This window comes from Manacus vitellinus, unplaced genomic scaffold, assembly GCF_001715985.3.
Source record: "Manacus vitellinus isolate BGI_N305 unplaced genomic scaffold, ASM171598v3 scaffold_18_pilon, whole genome shotgun sequence".
Taxonomy (NCBI): Eukaryota; Metazoa; Chordata; class Aves; order Passeriformes; family Pipridae; genus Manacus; species Manacus vitellinus.
The window spans coordinates 2,960,219-2,980,145 of record NW_021939324.1 but is presented as its reverse complement, the minus strand read 5'-3'; the positions used below and the strand labels follow the sequence as shown (position 1 = coordinate 2,980,145).

The 19,927-nt window shown below is 36.2% G+C and overlaps 1 protein-coding gene across 7 annotated transcripts in view; it reads right to left on the bottom strand.

Moving 5' to 3' along the window:
* The window catches only part of NFIB (nuclear factor I B), a 169,248-nt gene that overhangs the window by 8,751 nt on the left and 140,570 nt on the right, over positions 1–19,927 (bottom strand). For 3 of the 7 annotated variants that reach the window (XM_008921623.3, XM_008921624.3, XM_018070281.1), the window contains exons 10-11: positions 17,283–17,365; positions 8,680–8,768 (exon numbers count right to left, since the gene is read on the bottom strand). The exons of 1 other annotated variant lie outside the window; for it this stretch is intronic. In XM_008921623.3, coding sequence (XP_008919871.1) covers positions 8,680–8,768; positions 17,283–17,365 — 172 coding nt within the window. The remainder of the gene's footprint in view (positions 1–8,679; positions 8,769–17,282; positions 17,366–19,927) is intronic. 3 more of the 7 variants (XM_018070282.2, XM_018070283.2, XM_008921625.3) reach the window with 2 other exon arrangements.

Genomic DNA, 19,927 nt, shown 5'->3' with positions numbered 1-19,927 from the left:
GTCAACACCAGAATCTGATCTAAGAGGCTTAATTGTTTCAACTTATTCTTCATCTTCCTTCAAAATTTGTTTTAAAATGCATTTTTTTTGGTCCTTCTTCTTTGGATTTCAGTGATGTTAAGAAGTAAATTAAGAAATAACAGACAAAAAGCAAATTGCTTCCAAGCACAGGGATTTGTTAAAATAGGAATTAGTAACAAAAAAATAAAGAGCCAAGAAGATTTGTTTGCTTGGGATCTGCTTGAATGTATGTTTTACAGTGCATAGTTCTTTGCTGTCCTGTAACACATGATCTACAGTATTTAGTGACTTCAAACAAAATAGAAGACTAACTAAAAGAATGTTTGACATCAACATAGTATTTAAACATAGTATTTAAACAATTTCTGTGGCAAAGGCTAAACACACAGGCTCCAGGTTATCTTTCTGAAGATTTACAGTGCACTTCAGTGGTTGGACACATATATATGAGTGACATTTTGCTTTGTTTTAAAGTTGCCAACCTTCTAATGACTACAGTGGGTGAAGAAAACAAGTAAATGGTGACTAAAAACAAATTACTATTTGCAGCAGCTTTTTTATCCACTACTTCAAATACCAGACAGAGATTTTGATTTTTGTGGAAAGTCCTCAATAAAATAAGTTGTAGCAAGTGCCTAACCGGACTGTTACTGCTGTATGACCTACAAATCTAATACAGGTGTTTATTTAAACCTTTCAAGCCTCCCTCCTTATATTATGACCATAAGAAAAATGCAGACTGCAACAAATTCATCAGCACTGTTTATGAATCCCAAGGGAGTAATAGATCTCCCATGTTAGCACTGTGTGTATCCCACAGGAGTTTTGAAGTCCCTTGCACTGCTCGCACCAAGCCTTCTGCCAGAAACGTGGTGCAAGCAGCAGAGCACCTGTGGGACTGGGAGAGCCTCACACCATCCTCCTGCAGGGCTCGAACAGCTGCCAATCCCACATCTCGGGAGATGACTGAAGTCCTGGTCTAAACATCTAAACTGGGCAGAGTCTGACTGTGCTGGCAGCTGGAAAAAACAGCCATTCCCTCTGTTTGCTGGCTCTTCTTGAGCCATGATCTTCAAGGTATGATGAGTTCTGGCTATATTTTAGGAAAAAACATATTTTGGGAAAAAACCTTATCATAAGGTAAGTCTATCTTGGGCCACTGCAGTCCTGGTTTCACCACCAGATGCTCACTGCAGACAAAGGAAGAAACCTGACTGAAAGCTACTGAGGAGGACAACCCTAATCACAGTGCAGAGCTCTGAGAACAGCCGTGACACAACAAATAATCAAAACCGCAACACATGCTCTGCTAAGCTGAATGTCTATCCAACATTCCCACAACCCCCCATTATGTTTATGGCAAATTTAGCTAAATTTTCAGCTACCTCATGAGCCACAGTCTGCTTTGTAGCTCTCCAGAAAGCCAGCATGCAGCCAAGCCAGACTGACAGCCCAGAAGAGCAAGGTCCTCTTGTCAACTTTGTCTGGCCTGTTCTGAAGGGACCTCTGTGAATATTGCAGAGTTCAACTTCTGCTGTGGAAACCATTCATGGTTTCTCTGTAGAGCATCCTAGCAGAAATGACAAGACAGCTCCTGCTGCCTGAAAAGCAAACTCTGCCTGGGTGTCCACATGGGTAGCAATAGCAGGAAATAGAATAACACCTTTCCCTTCACCACACTATCCTGCAGTTTGTGCAAGTGCCAGGTACAGTTCCAGCTCATGGTTTCACAAATATGAAGGCAATGCTTTGCCTCTGTCCACTAAGCGCCTCAGCACCGTTGAAGCCAAAACTCTTTCCCATTGCCCAGGACATAGGCAAAGTGGTTGTCCTTGAAGAAGTTAATGAAATGTCCTTCTGCCCACACGACTTCTCCTTCCTATAAAAAAAAATCTTTGTATGTATGAGTGGAATAAAGCAGGCCTACCCCACTCTCCAGCTTACTGCTCCTGAGGAAATCTATGATACGTGTGCTGACACAGGCCAAAATATAAATGCCTTTCCCTTGGAATATGAATGACATCTAAAAAATCTGCTCAAGGTTAAGTTTTGAAGAAAATTACATGAGAACACCATCAGGTACTGCAGTGAGATTTGTACTAGTAGCCTCTGTGATAGAAAGTACGATTTGCAGGACCACCTTTCTGAAACATTATATCTTTAAGTAATTTCACTACCAGGAAGGGTTTTCGCTTCACTATAGCTAGACTATCAGGTGTGTTACACAGTCATCAGTCCCTCTCTATCCACAGGAAGAATAACGTATTTATCTGTTCAAATGTAATAAGACAGCAAAGGAAAATTCTGCAAGCAGCCTACAGGGTTTACATTCTCCATTACAGTATCTATTACAGTTTCCAGATGTTAATTCAATGAAGATTTCTGCCATGATTTCCTCTTAAAGATAATAATTGCTGTTTCAAGAACCTCTCATTAAAATATTACTGGAATGGACCACAAGTAGTACTTACATTATGTGTATATACAGTCCATTTTGGGGGTTATAATAACATGAAGAGTATAATAATGTTAAACAATTAACTAAATGCAATAAAAACCAAATCTAATCTGACCTGAGTAAATCTGAAGTCTTTCTGATTCTTATTTTCCACCATTTACTACCTTCTTTCTTTTACGGTTTCAGAATTATGAGTATTTCACCATTCAGAAAGTACGTCTAAACCAGAGTTTCGTTCTTGAGGCTTTATTACCATTTACATGAACGTACTACCTTACAGAAGATAAATCAGATTCTGCCAAGTCAGTCTTTGTACAGAAAAGGTAGAAATGCCTCCAAGCAAGGTTCATCTATGTCTGTACTAGGTTCCCACTTAGTTAAGGGACCTTTACCCTTTAAAATTACTAAGATAATAAAAATTTTAGAAATGCAATTTTGCTAATCCCAGTGCCCTGGCTAAATTTCTACTTGTTAACATTCTGAACTGGTCTCTGTAGGTAAACAGCTGCCAAATTTCCCCAAGGTGAGCACTTGTTTCAAGAGATATATTAAGTATATCTTCAAGAGATATATTAAGTATATCTCAGGTTAATTTCGGATGACCTTTATAGTTTAGCAGGCACATACCACCCATCTAGCAGATGGAGGAGGTAAAGACCTACTGATTTATGTCCAGAAGAGGGAAAAGAGAATTCTGCTCTAAGAATACTATTTTTTCTGTTCCCTGGAGGCTCCTTCTTGTGACAGTGCAACAGAAAAGGGTAAGGAAAGAACAGGAAGAGGCTACAGAGCCCATCACTACAAAGAATACCCGTAGCAGAGGAAGGACTCAGAGAAATGGTGCATGTTCCTGCTGTGCTTTGGACCGTGCATGTATGAACATCTGGTGCAGGAGCAGGGCTAAAGGAAGTTTGAAAACATGCAGTTGCACAGAGAAGGCCATGACCAAGTGAAGCCAAACCATGGAGAATATGTGCTTGGGTTACCAGAGGCCACTGGGTCGGCTATGAAGAACTGACTCTCCATTTTACAGACCTGCACTACTTCATATCCTCCAATTACTACTATTTCCACTTTAAACCATTAGATTTTTTACCTTAGTAGTTTTAAAAAATATAATATGAATCTATCAAATTAGCATGACTAAATAGAGACAATCCTAACAGCACCAACTAACCAAACAAGTAAAACCAGTGCAGTTCTACTGCTTCAAAAGAAACAATTGGAGGTAAGCTGACAAAGTAGAAAGCTGGAGTAACCAAGGGGTTAAAGATACAGTTTACACTTGGGAATTCTCTATAATATGCTCCTCCTTCCCTTGCAGCTGCCAAAAATCACATGACAGGAAACATAAGATTAAGTTTGTCCCACCTAAGTGAACAAAGAGCGCTCAGAACAGGCAATCAGTTCACTGTAGAGCAAGAACTTTTCTAACTCTGCTGGAATATGCAGTGCTACTCAGAAAATATTACTGAAGTTGTTTTCTTTACTTTTACATCTTGATTCTAGATCATCTCATTCATTTTGGTCACACTGCAGTTCTTGTTGCTTCTCTCATAAAGGTTAACTTCAAGCTCCAAACATAATCATGTGGAAAATGGACATTATTGATTCCTATGGTCCATTGTTCCCCCATTCTAAGTCCCTGAAGTTCAAGTTCAATCTGGAATTACATCATGTCTGGTTTCTCCTGGTTACCAGACGGCTTGAGACGTGACCACAGCTACAGAAAAAACAAACAGCCTTCTTCACGCTTCGGCTCCCCTATCGATTCAAACATAAACTTTTTTTCTTTCTCTCAAGTACGCTTCAAGTATGGAGCATGGTTAATTTAGAGATTAAGTTCCAAATTAGATTATCTAATGGCATTTTAATGGATTACTGACCCATTTCCTGTGGGATGGCAGCATGCAAGTCTGGCTTGAATACAACTAATTTCTTAGGAAGTGTTTGGAACATATTTGCCTAGATGGAGAGGAAACATAATGTTCTGCACATCTTTCTGCATTATGGAGCTGGGCAAAACTATTAGAGCTAGTAATTTAAATTTATAAAGATCAAAAATCATTAGATTTTCTCTCCATGAATATTATTACAATCAGTATACTTCAGCCTTTTTTTTCTGAAATCGTAATGAATTGATACTTCTATTCCATAATGAATTGATACTTCTATTCCAAAACATTGCCAGGGTAATGGGGACAGGAGGGAGAGATGAGGGAGGGGCAGGGGTCAGAGTATATGAACCACTGCTCTAACAGGTGTCTGTGTTTGCCAAAAAGTGCTTGCCACAGCAATGCTCCCAACTGTGTTCCTTTAGCTATGTGTTTGCTGGATATCAAACATGCACAAGGTGGTGTGCTGCAAAAGCAATCTGCACCTATTCTCACTTCCTCTCTGACTTCTTTCACAAATCAGATTATTCCATTTGATTGCTTTATCAGCATTGTTACCATAAACACAGAGTGGTGCTGGGGGGGGGAGGGAATGATGCTTGGAATGCTGAACACTCCTACAACCAGAGTTGAGAAGGAAATTTAGCACTCTGAGAACAGAGCTCCCCTCAGCATCTCCAGCAACAAACCAGCTGTTGTATTGTGATGATGTGTGAAGATAACAGAACGCAAGCAGGAAATGCTAGCCTAGTCCATTTGCCTGGATACTGTAAAGGTAAAGTAACAGTTAACCCAAAAAACGAACACAGAATGATTCTTAAAAGAATTCATATAAATAAAAACACATTTGTCAATAGCTGAGTTAAAATGTACACTTTGTCAATGAAAAGCTGCTTACAGTCTGTGAAAGACTTGCAAATACTCCAAATACTCCACATGCTCTAAAAGAGGCCGACCATGCCAGCTTTTCTGAGTATTTATACCGGAAATACTACTAATAGTGTAATAGTGGCTTAGATTCAGGATCAAACTCGATACCAGACTCATATACACACTTTTTGTCACTCTCACTCATGTTTCAAGTGTACTTTTTGCAAACACTCTTGCCCTCACGTAGTGACAGAGACTGTGTTTTCCAAAATGAGCCTTATAGATTTTCACAGTTTCCCTCTGCCTTATGTCTCCAGGAACACAAGTATTATCACAGAACTGCAGTTACCAAAAAAAAGAAAGGTTTGGGGTTTTTTAATGGTTCTGGGTATCTTCTTTACATTTACACCCAAAATTGGCCTAGATTATCTTAAAAGTACTGGTGAACTTAATTCTATGGCTGTGTTTAAATATTTTTCAAATAAAATATATTTACAAATAAATACAAAAACACATATATGTATAATAACAAATATATAAAGACATAATATGTACAATTAATGCTCTAAGTAAATCACAAAAACCCAAAACAAAACAAAATTGTAGATGGTTAGGTTATCAGGAGCAAAATAAAAACTACTACTTTCAAACACCTTATCAAGTAACTGAGGGTCTTTTTGGCTTTTTTTTTTTTTGGATGCTCACAGGATTTTTAATATATTTCCTTTAAAGATACTAGAATGTTTAGTTCAGGTAAGCAAAGTATTAATCTAGGTTTTTTTATCACTATTCCTTGTAAGTCTTCTGGTTTTGTAGAACATGGTGATCATCAATGACTAAAAAGTTTTGTGGCTTGGTGTTGGGTTTTTGTCTTGTATTATTCATATTCTCTTCTTTTTTTTTGCAAAATTCAGTTCCTTTGCGCACAGACCACTACTGTCTTACACCTGAGTCTTTAAATGCCTGCAGATACATAATTTTATAAGGAAATAAAATCCCAGAAAATATATTTTGAAATTTATGTATCATATTTTGAAATCTATGCATTAGATCTACCATCAGGTATGATAGGCAACTATTAATAAGACAAAGAACACAGAAACAACAGAAGTTTTTTCATCATTCACCCTCCCCAAGTTTTCAAAGTGTGGTTCACCAAAAATGCTTCATGACAAAGCTTTCAGCTTGACCATGTTTGCTCCCTGATCTCTTTAGAGACAGGACAGTTAACACTGAAGAACTGCCAACTTTTTTACCTTCTTGAGGTCATTAATATTTCAGAAAAATCAGTATACTTAAAATAACCACAAAAGCCTGATGTAAGAGGTCAGATTAAGCACTATCAAAATGAGCACTGCAGATCTGAGGAAATCACATAATCAAACATAATCAAAGCATTTCGGGTTGTGGAAACTTGTCTGGACTAGGATATATTTCTTTGCCAACATGTGACAATTCGTTTTGCAATACATTCTCTCTCTTTTTTTAGCGCTAGTTTTGGTGTTAGAAAGTCTCACTGCTCCTTCGCCTGCGCAGGTATAATTTCTCCTCTTAGATTCTCACCCCTGGGGAATTTAAGGAATGTTGTATTCCAAAACCCAAATCCTAAAAGTAATCTGCTAAGAGAGAACTGTTCGTTTCCTTGTCCCTCAAGGCTATGCTTAATCCAAGAGCAAGTAACAAAGCCAAGGTCTCTAAGGAAATGCCTATGGCAGAGTTCGTGCGCAAGCTCTTCTGGCAGCGCTTCTGTACATTCCTCAGGCCAAAGTGGCAGGCAGCATTCCGGGAGTGACCTGCAAGGCAGTTTTGTCTATAACACTGAGTGGATCATGGAGCATGCTTGCATTCACCACCAAGGTTTTCATGGTCACTGCTAGAAATATTTTCCCCTGCCTTTCCTTTCTTTTTACAATTTATGCCCGTGGTCTTGTATGATGGGTACTGAAAAACAGAATTCAGCAAACAGTAGGACAGTGCTTCAGCCAGTATAACTGGCACTATTTTAAAGAGGGTTCGAGTGATGACTGATTAAAACCTTTCAAGGGTATTCCTAGATAGGCTGTTGTGATGTAATTTCCTAACGGTTGTCAATGCCCTGAAAAAGCAACACCCTTTGTAGTGGGAGAATAAATCAACCCTCTCTGTGGTATACTAGTTCAGTTTGGATTCATTCCTGGCTGTATATTGAAAACAATTACTGCATGATGAGGATCTATAATGTGAATCATAGCCCTTGAGGAGTGAGATGAATCCATTAGCTAAATTTCCATTCTGCTATTTAATCTACAAAGACAGAAATGACACGGCCTTATTTTTACACTACAATTCTTACAGATTTAAAACATTATTACAGAAAAAACTGGAAAAAAAATTTAAACTTCAGATTTTGTAAACACCATTTTCAAATTCAGTAACTGCCCTTCCAAGTTGATTCTCAAAAGCCCCAAAACTTCTTACAATTCATAGTACTATACAGTGTATCAAAAGGCATTTTGCACACAATATATATACACAACTACACTCACACACACTCTTACACAAACTATTCAGAAATATATATATTTTCATGTACACACAAATTTCCAGAAAGTATTTAAAATTATTTCAAGAGTGACTGGCTTCATCTGACAGGCTCCCAAGCCCCCAACCTGTTTTACAGGTACAACTCCCATTAAGTGTTGAGTGCTGCAGATAATCCTGCACATGAAAAAGATGAAAACAGATGTATCAAAATTATGCTGATTTGTTTATACACCTATTTAGACACAAACACACCCCCATCCTCTTCTGTTACCATAATTCATTATATACCAAGGGGTGTAAAATATTACAGTTTAATAATATAACAAAGGTTAATGGGGTTTATTGCTTGTTTTATTTGTGGAGCTTTTTTCATATAAAAAACTCCTCTTTTTTGTGTAAAACATCCCTATTCTGTTATTTAGTTGACAAATAAGATTGTTTATAGCTTACCTTCATGTTCATTTTAGTGACCTACATCTACACCAGTCAATTACTCAGAAAAGTCTCTATGGATAATATAGTTATTCATTGCCCAAAATAACCACCACCTCAGCCATTTATTTTTTTACTCATCTACACCTCTAACAGTACTATTTTCTTTGTGTTAACACTGAGGCCCCCAAAATATGACTGGAAATGAGATTTTTTAAACCCTAAAATCAGTATTCCCTTCAATTCACAAACCCGTTGCATCTGACAGCACAACATTATCGTTCCAGGTGTTTAACTAAGGTAGTTTCTAAATTCAGCTTTTACATGAAGAATAACCTGAATGTGTATAGGAGAAATGTTACACACATACTTTGATCAAACGCTGTCACATATACCTCTGGAGACCCACTAACACAGATATCGTAGTTCTATGCAACTTTTTTAGAGGTGGTGTAGGGGTGGAAATAATTAAAATGTTACCTTTGCCAAGTAATTCCCAATGTATCCTCACTGGCACTGGGGTATAAATGCCTGCCGTTTTGATTCATGGTCCAGTCACAAATTCTCAGCTGTCAATTGAAACCTAGCAGTCAGATATGGATCGAGCATACTACAGTTTTTAGTATTTAAATGAATACATGCAAACTAGTACTGTACATGGCAAAAATCTTACCTTCCAAAGAAGTAACTTTAAAAAATAAAAGAATACAAAGAAAAATAACTTATTTTGAGAAATAAATGCCTATAGATTTGCTTAAGATAATGCTACTTTAATATGATCCTTTATTAATAAAGCATAAAAGAGTAACTAATGTGTAGCACATAACAATTAGCCATTATTAGATTACAAACTGAGCTGGAATAAAAAGAAATGTTAATATTCAATAGTGAGATATTTTGAGAAAGGAAATAAAAATGCTGGGGTTTTTAAGCAATGTTCTATATAATGTGTATTAAGTAAAGGTCAAATACAATCAATATCTTCCAGCATGCATTTTGTATACCATAGAAGACATGCAATTTATAGAAAATTTGCCAAAATTAAACAAACTGTATGCCCTTATCTTTTTATTTAAGAAGAGTAAAGGTATTAGGTAATTAAGGTTTATTAATCTAGTGTTACTGAAAGTGGTATTACTTAGCATGAAGTGATAAAATAACCTAATCTTGCTTTAGACTCAGAAAAGTAGCATTTAAAATATTTTACTGCATTTTAATATAATGAGGAATGTACTAAATGTTGGCTGAAACAAATTCTTCCCAGATCCTCAAATCATCAGTTCTGCTTTTGCAGATTGTTCAAGCAACCCTCTACAGCTCTGTTTATTTAACAGCTGCCTGATAGTGTTAGCAGATTTATTGAAAAGATATGTTGCTTATTTTTCAGCTTAAGAAAGTGAACTTATCTGGTTTGTGAATAAAGTATACATTTTAACCTCAGTATAGTCATGCTTATATAAATTGCTGTTCCAATATATACGATGCAGCACTCCAAACTGAAGATAGTATTGCTAAGTTTAAATGCATTTTATCCATATTCACAGTTTTTAGATAGCACGGGCTACAGCAAACAAACTATAATAAACTGTTTTCACAGGAGCACAATTAATTGCAGTCTTTTCCTGAAAAATACAAATGCTGAGGACAAGACAATATTGCAAACCTGACCCTGTCTGGCTGTTAGAGTCATAAGCTTCCTGCTGTTAAGGTCTGAGAAATGGAAATGTTAGTCTTTGATGTTTTCATAGCAATTGTTTCTTGTTTGTTATCTAAAGAACTCCAAGGGACCTTCTAAAGGCCATTAAAAGCATGACTAAACCACATGAAATTAACCAGAAAAGGAAACAGGCGGTCAAAAAGTTTGCTAGAGGTAACTGTGAATATGTTTAAAGAAATGGGTAAGTAAATATTTGATTTAGTTACTATACAAAACAGTGTTCTAAACCTGATTTTCATAGTGAAAACATAGTAAAATATTTCAGCTCAGTTACTCACTGTACAGTAGACGTATTTCTACTATAATCCCTAAAAATGTTATCATCTTCACAACAGATACATATTTTAAAACTTTATAATTTATCTATAAAAACTCACTTCCAGCTGAAACAGAAGACTGAAAGGTTAAACCCACCCATCCACCTTTCTTTTCGTCTTTCACAAAATACAAAATCGATGAGTAAAAGTCAGGCACTAAAAAAATACTAAAATTACAAACTTAGTGTTACCAAATAATTTTATGCACTTAAATCTAACTCAAAAAAACTGGCGAGCACTTAGCTTCCAATAGAACCTAGCTGCATTTGCCATTTGGGGGAAAACAGTAAGGGATTGATATATTACATTTTAGTAAATTAGCTTCTGCACTAAATCACTATATTTTTCCTGCAGTATATGAAAATCTTCCACAGGTAAAATTAATGTGTTAAATTTATCATTAAGAAAGCTCCAAAAGGCTTTTTAAACATATTTCATAAAGGTTAGTAATGACATGCTTCTTATTACACAGAAATATGTACTTCAGTGCATATACGCCAAAATACTGCAATGTAATAATAGAACATGTGCATTTTATACATATGCTGTAGACACATACATGCACATGTATATGAAGATCCATGCTACACCAACTATTCACTGCACCAGCTGTGCCACACTTGCAATACTGACAACACCTTGAAGAACTGCAGGTCTACACAACTGGTTCTGTGGCAAGCCCAGGACTGTATCAACTGTACTGAAATATACCTTCCTAATGTTAAAAATTGTTGCTCCACACTCCTCAGTAGGCTCACATAACTGCCACATTGTCTTTAGAAACTAACCTGCCTGGAAAACCTTTTGGGTTGTGGTTTTTTTGTCTCCCTCACATAAAATTTTCTCTCCCAAATTACTCCTGCTGAAAGATCAAGATGTCTTAGAAATATACTGTCAAAAGGATATAGAAATATTACTTCCAAAGTCTGCATCAGCATCCTGTGAGTGTGTTGAATGCTTTCTGGGCAAAAAGGCTGGAAAACCTTAAAAGAACTGTGTAAGCCTGGGGTCCATTTGATGGAAGAAGTCTGTTCACAGCAGCAGTGGGAACACTGCCCTTGGAGAGTGTCCAGACAGCCCAGTAGGGAAAGCCTGGAGGCACAGACCTGACATGAGTACCAAGCTTTGGAAGGATGTAGGGCACTTTATTACAGTATTATGAGTGCTATATATTGTCTGGAGTCGTACTGAAAGCTTTCTGTCTAGTTATTGTCCTCAGAATAACTTAGGTGACCTCTAAAATCATTCCAGCTGGAGATGAGAAGGCACATTCACTCTCAACCACTCTAAGCCATCTAAAAGAGTTACTCTGCAGGACACGTGAAAAGAAGAGGTGGGAAATTTGAATTCCTCGCTAGAGGGACTTAAATAATCCTCAAGAGACATCTGACAAATGCTGAAAACTTTACAAATTTTCTCAGAGATATGATACGAGCACAAAATAAATGACCTGATTTGGCATGTGACATCGTGAAAAGTCTTTCCTAGATGCCTGTTGGACAGTCTTGCCCTTCAGTCTCCAGTTTTGTCTTTTTTTAGCAAGGAAAGCCATAGGAACTTCATTTTAATAACACCTTCCATCCACAAAACATTATCAATGATTTTCTCATTTATCTCTCATCTAACCACAAAGGAATAGAGGATGGATCTGTATTCTGAAGTGGGAATGGATGCCCAGCCTTGCAGCAGATGAGGAATAATCACATGCACCTATTTCCTGATGCATGGTACTGCCCTCATCCCTATGATATGCCCTCCCTACAAGACTCATGAAGCAGCAGAGGAGTACAAAGCCCACTGCAAGCACTTCTCCCAGGAGGCAGTGCAACTCCCTCATTCACCTTCAGCCACCTTACAGGAAGGGGCCACAGGCCCAGACAGAAGCAGAGCAGTAGACCAAGTGCTTCTGTTCTGTAAAATGTCAGGAAATTGACTTTGTTTAGCACTTTCCAGAGCTGTGAGACTGATGCGAAGTTCTACCCAAGAGCTAGATTTCACTACAGCTGTCTTTACAGCTTAAATGGCGCTTTTCAAGCACAACCATCCTGCAGAGTTTTAAGTATACAAGTAACATATACATTATAAATCCATAGCCGAAAGCACAATCTTTAAACAAAGTATGAATAATTTTTAGGGGTTAGAATGTAAGCAGATTTTGTAGTCTTGTATTTAAAGAGAGGCTGTCCAAGACTAACACTCATTTCAAGCTTCTGTGACAGCTGAGGAAAGTAGATACATATTTTAGAAAGTGTAATAGGAGACTGTGCTATAGCTTCTCTTACTTGAGAAAAGCCCATAAAACTTATCATTTGCATATTGTCACTGTTTTGACTGAAACTTCCTTTAAATGTGTTTCCTTTCTAGCAGGCATATGTGAAAGGTGACCTCTTAGCCATTTACATACCTCCCCGGTGATCATGTGACCCAGTTTTACGTCAAACTGTCAATTATGATAAGGGACACAATAAGAACAGTCAAAGTGCTGATAACCTGTTTCCCGAGTTTACTGAGAAGTTCTCTTAAAGAGTCCACTTGTGTTCTTCTTTCAGCCTGCTGCTGAAAGCAAAAGTGACATTGACTCAAAACATCTTGCAAACAAATACTCTGTGTTCAGTAGATATTTAAGTTTGCAAGTTCCATTATGAATAGTATGAAGAGAACTGCATTTTGAACTGTGCAACTCAGTAAATAAAGGATATATCTGGTAAGAATGTCCTACTGAGGAGACAGGGAAGACTTTGTAGAGAATAAGAAGCTATCTACAGTTTTCTGATTTTGCATTTTAGAAACCTTTTTACTATGTACATTGAAAATGTTTGACTCATAATTGTAAAAGCTGTGTGAAAATAATGAGTACAATATACCATATCCAGAAAGTCCACGCTCTAGTGAAAACCATGCCACAGTGATTATCAGAGCAAAGACTGGAGGAGTTCACTAACTCCTTAGCAATTGGGCCAGCATTAGTTAGCACCTTTACTGTGATAGGAAAGGTGTAGAGGTCATTGTCTTCACACACCTCAATAGTTATCCAATTTATTTATGTTTTCTAATTAAAAATAGAATCACCCATACAATGCCCCAAGGTGTATAAAAGTTAAGTAAATGGTCAAGAAAGAAAACCTTTCAGTTATTTCATTCATTCTAACAGAAATATTACAGAAACCATTAGTCTGTATTTGCAATAAATACAAATGTCTTTGTATGTATCCATCCATCTATTCTTTTATCTTTTTATACTGTTTACACAGGTAAAGTTCACAACTGATATGCTGGCAACTTTCTAACTTTATTGCCAGAAACAATATACCTGACTCTAGGTGTCTGTAATTTCAAGAACATAATAAATCCATGAAGTTGAGATGCCAGAAATGCCATCACATAACCATGAGAGTTCTGATCATTAAGACTTTGTTACTGAATTAATGTTCTTGCCATTAAAGTTAATAAGCCAAAAGAATAGAGATACAAATAGAATCTGGCAAGGAATTTTGTCCACTTGTAGAAGGCTGAATTTTACTAACTTTCCTCAATTTGTTCCTTTTTCCTCTAGTCTAGGCTTAGAAACCTCAAATTTTCAATAAGTGCAAATTAGAGAAATAAAGGGGGAAAAAGGTGCTCCCATACAATTGGAAAGATTATCCAAACTTTTATGCACAATTTATTTAAGATGTTTCAGCACAGATGAAGAGCAATGAGCACTAGATTTGACTTCATAAAATAATTCCACCAACCACCAACAGTAAAATTAAGAAAAACTCTGTCATGCAGGTACAAGCTCTTACCACTTCAGTTGCCCCTTTTCAAGAAAAGAAAAATGAGTGGTCTCTAATATTTTGCAATATACAGAAGGGGGCTGATATGAATTTTTTACAACAAAATTACAAGATAGGTGTGACTCTGTATGACACAAAAGTGAGATACGTTTTGTAACTATTCATGCCACAGTATAAAAATACTTGGTATTTCAAGGTAGGTAATGGGAAGATCCACCAGCAATTGCATCAGAAAGCGGACTACATAGTTATAATTCCCCAATAGAACCTGGTCGTCCTAACTATCACTGTAACATGCTAAGTAATGCATATAACACCTTATTTTCACAGTATCTATACCAGTAAAAGCTAACAAACTCTCTCATTGGTCCTATTATGCACTGTCTTTCTAAGTTTTATTTAGTGTTTCCCATCTAAATATGAGTATTCCAGTTCAACTGTGCTAAAAATTGTTTACTGGAAGTTCTAGAAAGCTATCACTTTGTCAAGATTCTGTGTGCGCATGTGTTGCAAAATACATGTGTAACATTTAAATTTATTGTTGTTACTGTAATTTAAATGGGCTACATAATGGTTCTTTTTAACAATAAAAAGTACTCAAGGGTACATGCCAATATTTCTCATAACCAGAGAGAATAAATCTTCATAAAGACTCCTCCAATGAGGTAAAAAATGTACCGGTGACAATATTTATTCTTGAAGGGTCAATGTGCATTACAGGGTACAGTGAATATTTAAAAGACCTCTCTGGAACTAAAACCATTGGCTTTCTAATTTAGAATTTCTCTCCAGTAATACAAAATGATTGATTGCCTTTATTTCATGTACCCCTTGATTTTTCTTTTCATTCATCATGGGCTGCTTTAAACCAAATGCATTTAAAATCTGCCACAAGAAGAGTGGTCTCTTTTAAATTGTTGTAAAGTAATGAAAGGACACAGTAAATCAATCCCATTTCTGCTTTACCAAAGGATAACCTTTGCTCTACTGAAGTTGTTTAGGCAATCTCAATGCTCTACCTCACTTTCTGGGTAATATATGTATATGGCACTGTCATCTCCAACATGCCTTTAGAGTTGAGTGAAGGTAATTAATTAATTAGAAACTTATACATACATACTTACATATTCATATTTATCCATCTGAAAAACTTTTTTGTTAAAGCATACTGTTCTTTCAAGTGGTTTCAGCTGTACGTTCTATTCATTAATTTCCTACACATGTATAGGCATACATACACACACACAAACACACTCAGGCAAGTATAGATATGTCCATTGTATATATTAGAAGAGAACAGAGAATTAACAGCAAAGACAATAACACAATTTTAAATTTACTCTATGGCTCATTGGTCACCAATTGATGCTCTTGAATTAATATAATGAGACTATTAAGCAATATATTTTATCAGGGAGAACATTGGTTTAACAAAGTGGCATTGAATAAGTCACTCAGAAGCGCATATGAGACGTAGTTGAGTTTCCCCTTTCCCCTAAGCCACCTGGCCACATGTTTTACCATGAAGGGGAGTTTAAGATGCAGTGCATGTAAATGCCACAAGACCCTTGAGATATGACACTGCTGAAATTTTGAAATGTATTTCTATCTGCACAAAGCCAAAAATAAACAGAAGATGCACAACATTAGCAATATATGCTTTTTATATCACAAACTCAGCCAGGAGAAAATAAAGGGTGCTTCCACTACTTTCTGGCACATGACAAAAGTTTGTAAGTCTTTCAGTGAACTTGGAAGAAGGTCGAATGTGCTTAGGCAGTAGCAAATTTGCTGAAAAAATGGTGTCCAAAAATATAGAGTGAAAAAAAATTATTGCACATTCCCAAATTAACTGGATGTCAGAGACATTTCAAAGGATACTGTGTACAACTTCACAAGAAGTCCACAAATTACATGCGCTGTGCTTAAAGAGAGATATTGTGTGTGTTTTAAAACACAATAAACATATACTGTGTATGTTTTAAAAAGAGCCGTGTTACAGTAATTGCAAAACATTTCATAATACAAAAATCTTTGAGAGGTTAAAAACCCCCAACAAAACACTATGCCAGAAAATTTACTGAGAAATTAATGGTTGGCAAACCCACTAAATGTCATTTGGTATTTTCAGAGTGTACAGATGTTTGCAGTTAGGTCTCACTAGTTAAAAAAAAAAAAGTTGGCAAAGCACCAACTACTTTAAATAAACCATCATCTTTATGATTTTCTCTGAACTCTGCATGTGGTGACCTTTAAAACGGACATACTGCCACCTTGCCCTCAGAGTGGGTAGAGATAGGGAGTTCCAGCTGAAGCAGAACAGGTAGGTTTTACTGAAAAATTAAACAGGCATGTGTACAAACTGCAGACAGGAACCCAAGTCTGAGAAAAAAATACATTACAACAAATACCAAGGACTACTTAACAGCCCCTTTCTTATTGCCCCAATCAGCTTTTTTCTTTATAAGATTTTACATGCTGTGAATTTCAAAGTACTCTACTGTTAAGATCTAGGAGGAACACAAACACACATCATAAAGTACGTTAAAATTCTAAAGGGTCTGAATTTATGTTTGTTACTAGTAATGTAGTATTTCTGTATGTGCATGGCCTTGCTACTGACTGCAGCTAATTTATTTGTATGCCACCATTAATCTCGGCTGTATATTTTCACAGTTTGGGTAAACACTTCATTTGCATTAAATTTACAGCATTAATGAGATGTGAAATTCAAAATGCTACTTGAAACATAAATGATGTAAAAAACTAGAACAAAAACATGGTTTTATCACATTTTAAATCAGCAGACCAATTTAAGCCTATTAAACTAGAAGTGATGATGTGTTGCATTGAGAATGTTAAATATCCAGGGGAAAAAACAAAATACCTTGAAAATAATAAATTGGACTTTCTGCTTTGGAAATTTTGCTTATTTTTTTAAACAGGTTTTGAAATCAATATTTGTTTCTTAAACAGCTCATTCTCCTTCCTAAAATTCTATTAAAGATTACATGTATGAGCTCTCGAAAAAAGAAAATAATGGAAGAAATATGGTTAGAAGTTCCTTAAGATGGCACAAATCTAAGAAATACAGCATAGGCTAAGTTGGTATTTCTCAAAGGGTTCAGTTGTTTTGAATAAACTTCATCCTCACATGACAAATACTGAAACCCTTAGGATTTCAATCTAATCCAAGATAACAGCGGCAGCACGTAGGAAGGTAATATCGCAAAGGCTTCTCTGTATCATCACACCTATGTGAAACTTGCCCACCTGTTGCTGGTGTAGGAAGGATGGGTCTCTTGGGCTTAGTCCCACATATCGATTGGCTTGGGATGTGCCTGAGGCTGTGTAGGCTGATTAAGGAAGAACAAAACATATTGATAAAAATACCATCCTATCATAACTATTACCTTGTGCAGGTACAGTACAAATATGAGAGATCCAGAGTTATGATTTTGCATTATATAGGATGTGTCTGTGGTTTTTCTTTAGTCAAGAGGAAGCAAAAGAAAAACTGGACCAAATATAGGAGGGCATGTGTAAATTCCTATAAACTTCAATGGAAGCTGCATGTGTAAATTATAATGATGTCTCTTTTAAACAGTAGTTCCTCTGATTAATTTTTGTCAAGTGATGTCTTAAAATATTTATTTAAAGGAATCACAATTTTTATTTCCATTTTACCAATCTAAAGCACCTGTGAAATCACTGAAATTACAACGTTGAGAGAAAATATTAATATACACATTATCTTTACTGCTGTGAAGGCTCTGTTAAAAAAAAAAAACAAAACACCTACCAACCACAACTGTAAAAGAACAACAAAAATTAGAATAAAAAGTTTGGTTTACTTATGTAAATGAATCTTTACAGGCCTTTGAAAATGGGATGTAACCTGACTAGGATTTTCATAAGAAAGGAACTAATTCTTACTGTGCAATATTATAGTAAATAATCAACTCTCCCATTCATCAGGAAACAACTTTTTCCCATGGGAAAAATTTAAAGAAGTCTCTCGTTGTCTGCTACAGAAGATTGAAGAAATCCATTTCTGAGGAGAAAGAGAATGACAAGTGATGCTGGGATTAAGCTACAGGATATGAATACTTCACCTGTAGGACACATTCCTGTCTGGTCTCTGCCATTACCTGCTCGTGGCTTTTATTGGCACATATCTAGTTACTTAGGTGATCTTACTCCACTGCCCAGTGCAGAGATGTCCACACTGCAACTTGAACCAACTGGAAACTTGCTGACAAAATAGCAAAGACTTAGTAGCAAAACCACTGAAAATGGACAGACACATACAAGGATACCAGTGAGAAGCTAGATGGGAGTACTTACTGAACTGGCCTCTTAGTACTAAAGTCATACAGAAAATACAAGCAAGCAAAATGTATTAATTTAAAAAAAAATTAAAAATGCTACATACAGTAAACAGGCTTCACCAAAAAACTGTCATAAAAATTAACAAGTTATTAGAAGGAAATTATGGTGGAGGCCACAGGGTTCTCCAAATATGATTAAAGCCTGCTGTTCTTTCTTATTCAAAACAATTCTGCTATTGCACTTCAGAATGAAAAGGAGTGCTAATCATTTAATTGCTATTTAATTCTCATCAGACTGAATAATCATGATAACTTGTTGGCCAAGCATAAGTTATATAAATATATATCAATATATATTTTCAACCAATCAATCAGTTATTGCAAATAAAAGTAAAACTGTGCCATAAAGTATATTCAGTGTTGATTTTCCCATTAAGTTAACATTAGCACTTTCTGAGATGGGTCTATTATGACTGATAATACAGTTTATATGTATTCATATACAAATAATTTAAATATCAGTAGGACACGATCCCTCATTTTTTGCTATTTTCTTCATCAACAAGCTACATTTCTTCATGTGCTTTGCTGTTACAGTAACAAACCAATTTCAAAGGGGTTTACTAGCAGATAGACTACTGCAATGCTCTGAAAATCATAACACCCTAAGCATGTAGCATTTATACACTATCTGGCACATTCAAATAAAATCTGCAAATAGGGATTTTTTTCTACTATTATCTATATGCTGCAATGACAAGAAGTTACTTGCAAACTGCTCAAGGAGGCTTTATTTCAAGTATCTAAGCCAAGGTGTTCTAAAGTTCAGTGGGAATGAGCTACCCAAGTTCCCATGAATCGCACAACAAACTGAGAGATTATTTAACTGGAAAATATAGTCCTAACCATTCCCTTAGTAGTAGGACAATGAACAGACTAGGTATGCTTTCCTGTAATGTTGAAAATTAAGATCAGATTACCAGACAACATCCCAACACAGTCCCGGCACTGTGTGTGCTCTTTTGGCCATCTGTATCAGAAACCCTGACTTCATCTGACACAGATATGTAGGTCAAGCAAGATCATGACAAATAGCAAAGAGAATGAAACCATCAATACTTGAAACTACACATGAACTCAGTGTTCTCAGTTTTCTGTTCTGGTCCAAATGTTTAGAGCAACAGTTTCTTCTTTGCTGCTAAAACTAACTCTTCTTAAAAGGTGCAAGAACTGTACCACAAACCACCAGTGGGGCTACAGATACACTCTACCTATACTGAAAAAACAGCTGAAATGCTTCCAGAAAACTATCCATATAATTATTTGTTTATACTTAAACAGTAGTTTGTCCAAACATTTTATCCTTTCATAATAAACATAAATTCTTAACCTCTCTTTTCTCTTTTACATCTTGACCACTCCTATGCGCAACTCTCACATCTGCTTCATATTCTAATGAAAAGATTTCAAGGAGTGTGACACTTGAAAGGCATACAGTTTATGGTCTCCATTAATGACAGACCAAAAATTATCATCTGGATTTGCAGTTCAAATATCAAATAGGTCTACAAAAAATTATCTTAATGT